Below are 13,253 nucleotides of genomic sequence, written 5' to 3' on the forward strand. Positions count from 1 at the left end.
CTCACTTTCAGTCCGTATGTGTCTGAAGTGGGTCTCTTGTAGACAGCATATATATGTGTCTCTTTTTGTATCCAATCAGTGAGCCTGTGTCTTTTGGTTGGGGCATTTAATCCATTCACATTTAAGGTAATTATCTATATGTATGTTCCTATTACCATTTTCTTAATTGTTTTGGCTTTGTTTTTGTAGGTCCTTTCTTCTCTTGTGTTTCCCACTTAGAGAAGTTCCTTTAGCATTTGTTGTAGAGCTGGTTTGGTGGTGCTGAATTCTGTTAGCTTTTGCTTGTCTGTAAAGCTTTTTATTTCTCCGTTGAATCTGAATGAGATCCTTGCCAGGTAGAGTAATCTTGGTTGTACGTTCTTCCCTTTCATCACTTTAAGTATATCACACCACTCCCTTCTGGCTTACAGAGTTTCTGCTGAGAAATCAGCTGTTAACCTTATGGGAGTTCCCTTGTATGTTATCTGTCATTTTTCCCTTGTTGCTTTCAATAATTTTTCTTTGTCTTTAATCTTTGCCAGTTTGATTACTATGTATCTCGGTGTGTTTCTCCTTGGGTTTATCCTGCCTGGGACTCTCTGCGCTTCCTGGACTTGTGTGGCTATTTCCTTTCCCATGTTAGGGAAGTTTTCGACTATAATTTCTTCAGATATTTTCTTGGGTCCTTTCTCTCTCTCTTCTCCTTCTGGGACCCCTATTATGCGGATGTTGTTGCATTTAATGTTGTCCCAGAGGTCTCTTAGGCTGTCTTCATTTCTTTTCATTCTTTTCTCTTTATTCTGTTCTGCGGCAGTGAATTCCACCATTCTGTCTTCCAGGTCCCTTATCCATTCTTCTGCCTCAGTTATTCTGCTATTGATTCCTTCTAGTGTATTTTTCATTTCAGTTATTGTATTGTTCATCTCTGTTTGTTTGTTCTTTAATTCTTCTAGGTGTTTGTTCTTTCATTCTTCTAGGTCTTTGTTAAACATTTCTTGCATCTTCTCGATCTTTGCCTCCATTCTTTTTCCGAGGTCCTGGATCATCTTCACTATCATTATTCTGAATTCTTTTTCTGGAAGGTTGCCTATCTCCACTTCATTTAGTTGTTTTTCTGGGTTTTTTTCTTGTTCCTTCATCTGGTGCATAGTCCTCTGCCTTTTCTTTTTGTCTGTTTTTCTGTGAATGTTGTTTTCGTTCCACAGGCTGCAAGATTGTAGTTCCTCTTGCTTCTGCTGTCTGCCCTCTGGTGGATGAGTCTGTGTTCCCCCCAGTCTTCATTCTTCTCTGTAGATTTCTTAGTTTAACTTTTACAGCTCAGGTTCAAATATTTTTTTGGAATAAGATAAATATAAATAAAATAAAGCTGGATTTTTTTTCCTTTGTAATCATTCCATAATTTACATAATATCTCTTACCTAAGAAGGAGTTTTATTCACATGCAAACATTTGTATGCATTTAGGTCATTGCTGTTCTTTACAGTAGAGGCACAGTTGCTCCTTTAAGGCTTAGATATAAATTAAATTTAAATTAGCTTGATGTTTATAAAGCTATTTTCATAGCCCATTAGTTGTGGTAGTTTTTTTCTCCCCAAGGCCATTATTTGACATTATTCAGTTTCAACAAAGACCTGAAATTGAATTCTAATAACAATAAGTAATTTAGAGGCAGATTGTGTGATTTGAGTTGTTGCTGTGGGAACTGAATGAAAATGTATAGCAGAATTCAATCTTCAATTTAAATAAATCCCGCAGTAATTTCATGTGCTTGAAAACTATTCCAAAGGAGGAAAGAGCATAATGCTAGCAAGTGTTTGGTAGCTGTTTGTATCGTAAAATGGATTTAAAATATGAAGTAAGCACATGCCACAGAGTGAAATCAACTGTCACAGTTAGCAAATAGTGCACGTACTTGGGATGTTCACTCATCCTGCATGAATACAAATAGGAAAGGATGAAAAGTTCCTTCTTGTAATCCTGAAATCTGGAAACTTTTGTTCTTGTTCTCACTGCCACCAAACGTGACCTGGAAGCCATCATGTAACTTCTACCAAAAAAATCTAAGACTGGTTATATCATTACAAATATTGAATGTCATTGTGGATTTATAAAATAAATACAAACATTTGATTTTACAATTTTAAATTTTGTTTCTTGATCTAGAAAACCTGTAAAAAACATTGAATTTTGCTAAAATACTTGCTTCAAAACCAAATTAATACTTTTGGAAAGCACTTTGTGTTTAACCTTGAGTTCAGTAGTATTTCCATAAGGTGTTGAAAAACTCCAATTTCACTTAATACAAATTCTACCAGAATGGAATGGGCATTGTTCTGAAATAGATATATCAACAAATAAACTATTAATTAAATGAATATTTATATAATCTTTTTCTCATTGATGAAATGCAATTAATTCCATTTGAAAGTATGGCAGTAGTTACTTCAGTGTTGTATAACTGTTGACTGTACTATATACTTTTGAACTATTAAAAATGTATATTATTTTGATTTCTTCAGAATCTCATCTAACATTATATAATAAATATCTTTCCATTTATCTATGTGGTCTTTGTCCCTAAAATTTTTAATGCCTGAATAATAGCCAATTGAGTTACAACCCCCTAGAGCTGGACATTTAGGCTATTTCCCATTTTTTTTACTATTATAAATAATAATACAAAGAAGCACCATCAGAGAAGCATCAGCTTTTTTTCCCCCCTCTTGTGAATTATTTACTAAGGATTAAACTACTTGTGGTATAACTACGAGTTGAGAGCTTCAACATTTTTATAGCTCTTGCTGTGTGTTACCAAATCATTTTATAATGTCGGTGTACAATTGAGTAGTACAATTTGCTTGAAGCCATTCCAGCCCTGAGGTTTTATTAAAATATATTTCTGAAAAATGATAATCAGTCATTTTAAAATAGATTCATTTGGGCATCTTTAACAAATCATGATGAATTGAGGCAATTGAATGTAGTTAATTATTCACGTATGGTTTTCCTCTTAAGAATTTCTTGGAAAGAAGTGAAATGTCAACCCAAGATATATCTTAGATCGGTGGCTAACTTGGGTTACTGGAGGCTATATGGAAAATACAATTCTCATCTTGATATAGAAGATAATTGTTGATAGTCCTTATCTCTAACTCTAATTTAAATAGCTTGAGCTATTTTTAAATAGCTCTGATTTAAACAGCCTTAGCTTTTTTTATTAAAACTGTATGCTGAGACAGCCATAGTACATTAAGAAGCATAAGAAAAACATTAAGGGACAATACTTCTAGCATTTGCGTTTGTATTATAACTATGTAAGCAGCCCATGCATTAAGACTTGTAACCTTTTACAACAGAAGACTATTTCTTTTCTCTTTAGATTGTTTAGCATAATAGCCTAGTAAAAGTTATCTAAGGGCATTTTTATCTTCCATTTCAAATTATAAAGAGGCTGATTCTAGAATGTGGCCAGAACTGAGTCATCTTCTGTCTAAGGCCCTGGAGTCCCAGTGCACTGTAGGTCAACATTTTTGTTTTGGCTGTTTTTCCTATGAGACCAAAAGAACTTTGTACATAAATCAGGTAAGAAGAGATTAGAGTTTTCAAATCAGACCTCTAAAATCCTTGATGGTCTTATAAATAATATTAAAATACTTTTAAAGGCCAGTTTGGCTCACGGATAGCTCTAAGGACACATTCTCTTCCCAGGCAGAGTCTGAGAAGACTTCCGTGGTTCAGAATGGTCTTGGGAAATTTAGCCACCCTAGAGGCCATTTCTGGGTAAGAGAAATAACTTCATTCTCACCCAGGTATTTTGCTTCCCTCTTGGCCAAAATCTTCTGCACCACAAATCTAAACTCACTTTTGATGTTAATCATACAAAGTGTCTATGTCATTTTTTCTATCTTCCTTTGAAAGACTTGCCAAAACTATTCCCTAACTTGAGCAAAGCAATACCGAAAAGTCCCAAATTTATTTTTTAATTGTAATAAATGATACAACGCTTTAATTCTACTTACATAGAAATAAGAATTTTAACATAATTACAGTTTAAATGTTATTTTCTGCTGTGTTTTTTCCTTTGCAAGCAATAATACATTGTAAGGAAGGGCGGAAGTATAAACTGTGTTTTGGCATCTAATTAAAAAATGTTCAGTTTCTTTTAAACTGTGATGGACAGAAGAAACAATATCAATTATATGCTCTTTTTCCCTCTAGGAACATTTCATGGAAGTAATTCGAAACCAGGAATTTGTGTTATTACCAGCCAGTGAAATTGCAAAGCTCTTGGCCAGTGATGACATGAACATTCCTAGTGAGGAGACAATATTGAATGCACTTCTTACTTGGGTCCGTCATGATTTGGAACAGAGACGGAAAGATCTCAGTAAACTTTTGGCTTATATTAGGCTACCTCTCCTTGCGCCACAGGTAAACTATTTTTGATTATTTAAAATCAATGTCATAATTTCAACAACAGTAGTTGCTGCGACTTTGAGTAGTCAGCCTTCCACATCTGTGGGCTCCGCATCTCAAATTCAGCAAAGCGTAGATTGGAAATATTTTTTTAAAAATTACAGAAAATTCCAAAATGCAAAACTTGAAGCTGTCCTGTACCAGCAACTGTTACATAACATTTACGTTGCATTTACAACTATTTACATAGCATTTGCATTGTATTTGGTATTGTAGGTAATCCAGAGATGATTTAAAGTATACAGGAGACTGTGCAGAGGTTATCCCCAAATACTATATATTTGAGGTGAAATGTTGTATCCACACAAATCCTGGAACCAACCCCCTGTCCCCAGAATACTGAGGGACTACTGTATTCACTTTATGCTAATTACATTAATATGAGCTTATCTATTAATTACATTAATATGAGCTTATTTATTCTATTCAATATGGTTATTTTATATATATTCCTATGAAATGTTAAGGTGAAAAGATAGTGAGCAAAAAAAAAATTCTGTTTTCAACCCAGAAGGTCTGACTATCTAAATTGCATCCATTAAGTAACATTGTTGCTTTGAGGTTAGTAATTTTATTTGACTCAGCTGCAGACCTATCCTAGCAACTGAAGAATTAATAAAGCTGCTAATGAAAGAAACACTGGACTCTAGGAACCAGAAAATGTAGATTAATTCATTTGCCACACATTTATTAAGTATCCACTAAATGCTGGGTTCTGGTGGTATATAAATTAATAACATGTTAATAGTTCTGGCTCTGACATCTAAAACTCTGTGACTTGGCAAATTCACATACCTCGGTTTCTTCATCTGTCAAGTGGAGATAACATCCTTTCTATCTAACAGGACTTTTATGAGGATCAGAAAAGTGCTCTGTGAAATAAAATGTGTTATAAATAATATTAGTATAATTATTATCATTATTTTAGAATTGAGAGATATCTAGTTGGTATATTCAAAGCAATCAGTAACATATTTACATGCATGGTTTCCCCTTTTTACAATTTCAGCTGGAATATACAAAAATTTCCTCTGCATACTTTGCTACTTATTTTGAGGCCTTAAATAGAGTCCTTGACAGTAAAGAAAGAATGAGCTGTTACTGCTTGAGATCAGATTTTTTGTTGTTGTTGTTTAAAGTGCCATAAGTTTTATTTTATTTGTATTTATCTTGAGCATTATATATTATTTCCATCTGTTGTGAGCAAAAGTTACTGTTTGTTCTCTACCTCATAGAAACAAAAATCAGTGCTGATGCTTTATACGAAAGACCTCTCTTCACAGATAGAATATTATATGAATTCATAGGAGTGAAACTACATGAATTGATGACAATTCAGGAAAAATAACATCATAAAACATTTCTCTTAAAATCAGATTTAAAGATGAGAGGACTATTTTTGCTGATATCCAACAGAATTTTTTTCTTATCCTTTTCTAAATGAAAGAAAATAAAATCTGAAAAATCCTAGTGGACTTTGAAAAGAATTTGTGCAATTAAGTAACCTGACAATTTACTTCAGTCCTGTAGCTTCAAATATTTATGATACTATATTTGCATGACTCTAAGAGATCTTTAAAATTTCTTTTATCCAGGATACTGCTGATAATCATAGCCGTAAGATCTTAGAGTTGAAAGGCACTTTGGAGAACATTTAGTCTAACACGTGTTGTACAAATGAAGTAACAGACCAAAAAAGTAAAAACCATATGTGCAGAATCACAAAGTGATTGCATAAATCCCTTCTGCGTTGTAGGTTTCTTTGGCTTTGTTACTTGGCTAACATCATATATTAGAGTTATGAGACAGAGGTAGGACTTGAACCCAAATAAAGTTCTATGCCTTTTCCACTGAACTATTCTGCCTTTTGAATGTACTTTGTGTAAATTTGCGAGGTGGGGGGAGGGACATCAGGTGGAGGAAGAAATAGATTAAAAAATAAATCAGTAATTACAATGTAATGAAATGAAGGCTGTGATCTATACATAAACATGGTATTATGAAAATAATTGGAGTGGCCCACCCAGACCGATGATGTGGAAGCTAGGAGAACCTCTAAGTGTCACTCAGTTTGCAGGCTGAGTTTGCCACCCAAAAGAACGGGCATAATAGCCCAGGGAAGAAGGGGTTCTAGTTATAGAGCCATGAGCAAATATATCGTGTTCTGGAATTTGAAGATAGCTTGCATGGCTAGAGTACAGAAATAAAAGGGCAATGTTGAGAGATGAGGCTGGAGAGGTAAACGGACCAGATCGTGAAGGAACTCAGTCATGCCAAGGAGTTTGGATTTTATCCTAAAAGCATTGAGGAAGCACTAAAGGGTTTTAAGTAGGGAATGGCATAATTATCCTTTTAGTTTAGAAAGATCCTATAACTGCATTGCAGAGAATGGATTGGAGGAGTCAAAGTAGAAATACACTAGGAAGGCTATTGGATTCAGACCAGTGAATTAATCACTTTCTGGAAGTGGAGGTAGAGAAATTAATTACCAGAATCAAGAGCTATTTAGAAGGTAGAATTGATGCAACTTAATGACCAATTGAATGGTGCAGGGTAAAAAAGAAAAAAAAAAGAAGGGTCCAGAATAATTCTGATTTGTGCAACTAGGTTGATGAAGGTGCTGTTGATTAAGACAGAATACAGGATGAAGAGCTGATTTTGAAGGTGGGGAAGAAAGTAGAAGAACCATGTTTCCAGAGCTTCTTGACACCTTTAATCCTCTTAGAGTCTAAGAAGTTTTGAAAACTACTTATTTAGGTTGTTGAAGCCAAGGGGAAGAGAGTGACACCGATCGACGAGAACATGAGGGTACTAGGGGTGGAACCCTAAGAATTACTAATATTTAGTGGTAGTCCCAAAGCTGCCTAAATACCTGTAGTACCATTAAAAAGAGATTGCAAGTTCTAGAAGGAGGAAATTTTGGGGGGGGAGCCGTGTTGGGTCTTCGTTGCCACGTGGGCTTTCTTTAGTTGCGGCGAGTGGGGGCTACTCTTCCTTGCGGTGCATGGGCTTCTCACTGCGGTGGCTTCTCTTGTTGCAGAGCATGGACTCTAGGCGCGCGGGCTTCAGTAGCTGTGGCTCACGGGCTCTAGAGCGCGGGCTCAGTAGTTGTGGCACATGGGCTTAGTTGCTCCGCAGCATGTGGGATCTTCCCGGACCAGGGCTCGAACCCATGTCCCCTGCATTGGCAGGCGGATTCTTGACCACTGCGCCACCAGGGAAGCCCAAGAAGGAGGAAATTTTAACATCATCAGATGCTACAGAGAAGACAGATAAGGATGGAAAAACCACTGGATTAGCCCAATGGTTCTCAAAGTGTGATCCCCAACTATAGGATCAGCACCACATGGGTAATTGTTTAAAATGAAAATTATTAGGCCCCCACTCTACACCTACTGAATCTGATACTCTGGGTGGTTATTAAAACACAAGCCAGCTGTGTTTTAATAAGCCCTCAGGTGCATCTGATGCCCACTCAAGTTTGAGAACCACTGTCTTAGCTTGATGAGTAGCAGTGATGGAAGCCACATTGCTCTGTATAATTTAAACAAGTTAATAACACCTCTTGGAGCACTGTTTTTCTTTTCTGCAGTGGTAATACTCTATTGCACCATTATGGCATTTAGAGATACTAGCAGGGTTTGTTTTTTTTTTCCCTTGCTAAAAGTAAAGGGCAAGTTTGCAGACTTGGAGTTGTCAAGTGATGAAGTATTGAAGTAGACTCTAAAATCATCAAGAAAATGTTGGATTGTATTCTGAATGTTTTATTTTTAAAGATAGGAAAAGGATGAAGTTGCTAAGATCTTAAAAGTTCTCATCACACACCAAAAAATTGTAACTCTCTGGGGGTGGATGTTAACTAGACTTACTGTGGTGATCATTTTCATATATATGTATATCTCAAATCATTATGTTGTACACCTGAAACTAATATGTTCTCTCTCAATTATATTTCAATAAAAAACAAAACTGAAAAATGAAAACAAAAGAAGTCTAGTGCCTATCAAATAAATGACTAATATTTTTTTAATTGACGTTAGATCCAGTTACCTAACGAATTTACTTCTGTGAAATAATTCCTTTTTCAATGAGGTTTTACCCTACTCCGTTGATAAGAAACATTCTATTTACCCTAACTAGAAAGAGTTCAACTGACATATAGTAATTTTATTGTAGTGTCTCCTTAAAATGATAGAGGAAATCATATATATCATTGTAATCATCATCTAAATGATCATTTTAGTGTGGCTTTTTTTTTTAAACTCTGGATAATCCAGAAGACAAGTGTGTGTGTGGTTTTATTTTACCTTCGAAAGCATTTCAGGCTTTTCTGTTTGATCCCATTTTAAATAATGTGCATAGAAATACAGTTGGCCCTCGAACAGCATGGGGATTAATCTGTGTATAACGTATAACCTCCGTATCTGAGGTTCCTCTATATCTGTGGATTCAACCAGTGGACTGTGTAATACTGTGGTATTACTACTGAAAAATATCTGTGTATAAGTGGACCTGTGTGTTTTGTATCCATGTTGTTCAAGGGTCAACTGCATTAGGACATTGTTTTAAAGATTTTGACAGCTAAATTCTTAATGTTCCCAATGGTTACCCTGTATTACAAGTATCTTGGTCTCCACTGTTCTGTTCTCAATTCTCATTATTGTTTTTTACTAAAATTCAGAAATATAAAACGAGTCAGTATTTACATTTAGTATTCTTTTATTTTACAAGTTTTGGATACCAAAACTTTTTTTAAAGGCTGTAGAGTTCAAAAATCATTCACATTCTGTTTTTCACTCTTAGTAGTAGTTGAAGGGACAGTTTTAGTGAAATAGTCATATAGTGAACAAGTATGTGAGTGAAGATAAAAATTTACAAATGGAAAATGTTTCTTCTATTTTCTAAATGTTTCCATTTTAATAATTTGCCATTCTTTTATGGCAGAGAAGGTACATAGTATTCACCTGAAATGAAGAGTATATGAGAGTCTGTATTTTGTAGTGCTTTATCAGTGCCTTCTGAATGATTTTCCAAATGATATCTGGTACCTTCCATTTGATTAATCTGATACTTAGATTAATGGATTCATATTTCCTTCCATTATTTTCATCTCTCTACTTACATATAATTAATCCCATTTGTTCAAAAATTATAGATAGTGTCAGCATGCTAAGAAATATATTTTACTTAATATTGCAGTAACTATTGAGTCTTCCAAGACTTTACTTTCTACAATTTTTTCACATTTATTTATTTTTTTTTACAAAGGACTAAAGCAATTATATATAACAGAAGTAATATAAACACTAAGATTAATCTAAATGAACCAGCTCGACTTCCCTGGTGGCACAGTGGTTAAGAATCCGCCTGCCAATGCAGGGGACACGGGTTCGAGCCCTGGTCTGGGAAGATCCCACATGCCGTGGAGCAACTAAGCCCATGTGCCACAACTACTGAGCCTGCATTCTAGAGCCCGTGAGCCACAACTACTGAAGCCCACGCGCCTAGAGCCCATGCTCCGCAACAAGAGAAGCCACCGCAATGAGAAGCCTGCACACCGCAACCAAGAGTAGCCCCCGCTAGCCGCAACTAGAGAAAGCCCGTGCACAGCAATGAAGACCCAGTGCAGCCAAAAATATAAATACATAAAAAAAAAAATGAACCAGCTCAATGCATATTCATTAATAGCTTCTCTAGCAAGTATATTTTGTGTACACAGAATAATATACAATAATTAATACCAGAATTTATACTCTGGCATAGGTCCTGAGACTTATGTCTTAATTTGGTTTTTTTGCCTTTAGCATGCTGTTCTCAGTTTCCAAATGCCACAAACTATTTTACAGTGACTTTTGTTAGAGACTCTTCCTTCTCTTCCATTATCAAAATATGAAAATACTCTCAACATTATTGGCCATTAAGGCAATGCAAAGTAAAACTGCATTTCCCACCCACTCAAGTGGCTAAAAAGAGAAGATAGTAATAATTGTTGGTGAGAATGTGGAGAAACAGGAACCCTCATAGATTGCTGGTGTAAATATAAATAGTGCAGCCACCTTGGAAAACAGTTTGACACTTTCTTAAAAAGTTAACGTAAGTTTACGACATGACCCAGCAATTCTACTCCTAGGTATACACCCAAGAGAAATGAAAACATATATCCACATAAAGACTTGCACACAAATGTTCTTAGCAGCTTTATTCCTAATAGCCAAAAACTGGAAACAATATAAGTGTTCATCAACTGGTGAATGGATAGACAAAATGTGGTGTATCCATACGATGAATTATTATTCAACAGTAAAATGAAATGAAGTAGTGATACATGCTACACATTGATTAACCTCAAAAACATGCTAAATGAAAAAAGCAAGATACAAGAGACCCCACATTGTATGATTCTCTTTATATGGAACATCTAAGGGCAAATCTACAGAGACAGATTAGTGCTTGGAACAGGAGATAGGAACAGAGATTAACAGTAAACAGACATGCGGGATCTAATCAAGGTGATGAAAATGTTCCAAAACTGTTTTATGATAATGGTTGCACAACTTGGTAAATTTACTAAAAATCATTGAATTGTATACTTGAAATGGTGAATTATAAAATATATAAAATATACCTTATATTATCAAATACAATCCTACAGTGTATCAAAAGGATAATACACTATGACCAGGAAGGTTTTTTTCTAAGAATACAAGAATGATTGAGTATTAGGAAATCTGTCAAGGTAATTATATCAGTAACTTCAAGGAGAAAAAGCCATATGATCATATTAATAGATGTATAAAAGATACTGGAAAAAATTAGCAACCATTCTTAATTTTAAAACTCTAAAGTAAAATAGGGAGAGAAGAAAACAACCTATCTATAATAAAGATGGATTACTAAATGCTTTAGTAACTATTATCTTAAATAGTGAAATACTAAAAACATATCAATTTAAACCAGAAAAATGAATATTCTATATCACCATAATTATTTAACATTGCTTTGAAGGTTTTAGCAACTACAATAATAAAATAAAAATGAAATAATTGGCATACATATTAGAAGAAGATGTAACTATCCCTATTTGGTGATTATTATGATTATATGCCTAATAGCTAGAGTTTGATAAGGGAATGTGGTAAAGTAGTAGGTTATGATACAAGTATACAATGACAAAAGATATGCAAAGTGGAAATTCAAAAATCCATTTCCAGTAGCAATAAAAATAATTTTAAAATATATTTAATATATTATTTAATACATTTAATATAAAATTAGTATATTTAATAAAAGGCATAATAGTACCTATATGAAGAAAGCTATAAACAGTGGAAAGGCTTCTTGAACAAAAAGACTTAGCATCATAAAAATGTAAATTCTCCCCAAATTAATAAATTTAATGCAGTTCATATTAGAATGCCAACAGGATCAAGATGGTGATGGGGAATTAGATAAATGTCTTAAGTTTATATGGAAAGTGAAGACTCAAAAATAGCCAAGAAAACTGTGAAAATGAATAGTGAGGGTAGATTTATATCATATAAGCATGAAATGCCATAAAGATGCTGTAATAAAATACAGTATTAGAAAAGGAATAGACAAATAGATTAGAGGATCAAAGAGCAGATCTCATATATCCTGAGACTATTTATGACCAAGGTTCAATTCAGTTGGAAATGGAGGGAATTATTTAGTAAATGGTGCTGGTACAGAACTAGCTATTCATTTGGAAGAAAAAATATTTCTCAACTCATCTTCTGTTTAAAAATTAATTTCATATGGATCAGTATCCTAAATGAAAGAAATAAGGCAGTTAACGGGCAGGGAGGGGCATGGAGAACCAAGTACAAAAGGAAAAAAAATCATTTTTTAAAAGGCAAGGTATGACCATATTTATGCATTTACATAAAATTACATAGGTAAAAAAATAAGATTCAGTGAAGTACAAGGAATTTTAATTCATTTAGAATAAATCACCATTTGGAGTTCTTTGCCCCTTAAAAAAATTTGAAAGTTTTGTTTTTGCTGTTGGTTGCTGGTTGAACATTCTTTAGAGAGGTCAGATAAATGCAGTCTAATTAGTCAACTCCTACTTATTATTCTTCAGTTAAAACTATTTCTAACTTAAAGAGTAAAATGATTTATTTTAGAAAATCTGGAAAATATAGAAACATACAAAGAAAGATTATTTAAAACACCAGCTTTCCCCACTACCCAGAGATAAGCACTATTAAGATTTTAAAGCATACCACTTCTCAGTTTCTGTTTTTCAATGAAATGTAAAATGTAAATTTTGTAAATGTTGAATATTTTAGTTAGAAATAGATGTCCAGACTTGGATTTTTTTTTAAACTTTCGCTTTATCTTTTTTTAAAATTTTTATTTATTTATTTATTTTAATTTGTTTGGCTGCATTGGTTGCAGCCACACAGGATCTTCATTGAGGCATGCAGGATCTTTTGTTGTGGTGCGCGAGCTCTTCGTTGTGGCACGCGGGCTTCTCTCTAGTTGTGTCGCGTGGGCTCCAGGGTACGTGGGCTCTGTAGTTTGCAACATGCAGGCGCTCTAGTTGAGGCTCACGCAAGCTCAGTAGTTGTGGCACGCGGGCTTAGTTGCCCCACGGCATGTGGGATCTTAGTTCCCTGACCAGGGATCGAACCCACATTCCCTACATTGGAAGGCGGATTCTTTACCACTGGACCACCAGAAAAGTCCCTTGGATTTTTTTTAATGAGATCATTTCCATTTGTGAACTAGTTTATTCTTTCAACCCTACTATTTTCTTGGTCATTCAATACACA

General features: G+C 34.6%; 1 protein-coding gene across 3 annotated transcripts in view; it reads left to right on the forward strand.

Annotated features, from left to right (window-relative positions):
• KLHL5 (kelch like family member 5) overlaps positions 1-13,253 on the forward strand; it is an 80,094-nt gene that overhangs the window by 42,298 nt on the left and 24,543 nt on the right. For all 3 annotated transcript variants that reach the window (XM_061192170.1, XM_061192172.1, XM_061192171.1), the window contains one exon: positions 4,198-4,410. In XM_061192170.1, the coding sequence (XP_061048153.1) occupies positions 4,198-4,410 (213 nt within the window). The remainder of the gene's footprint in view (positions 1-4,197; positions 4,411-13,253) is intronic.

The sequence above is a fragment of the Eubalaena glacialis genome, chromosome 5, assembly GCF_028564815.1.
Source record: "Eubalaena glacialis isolate mEubGla1 chromosome 5, mEubGla1.1.hap2.+ XY, whole genome shotgun sequence".
NCBI lineage: Eukaryota > Metazoa > Chordata > Mammalia > Artiodactyla > Balaenidae > Eubalaena > Eubalaena glacialis.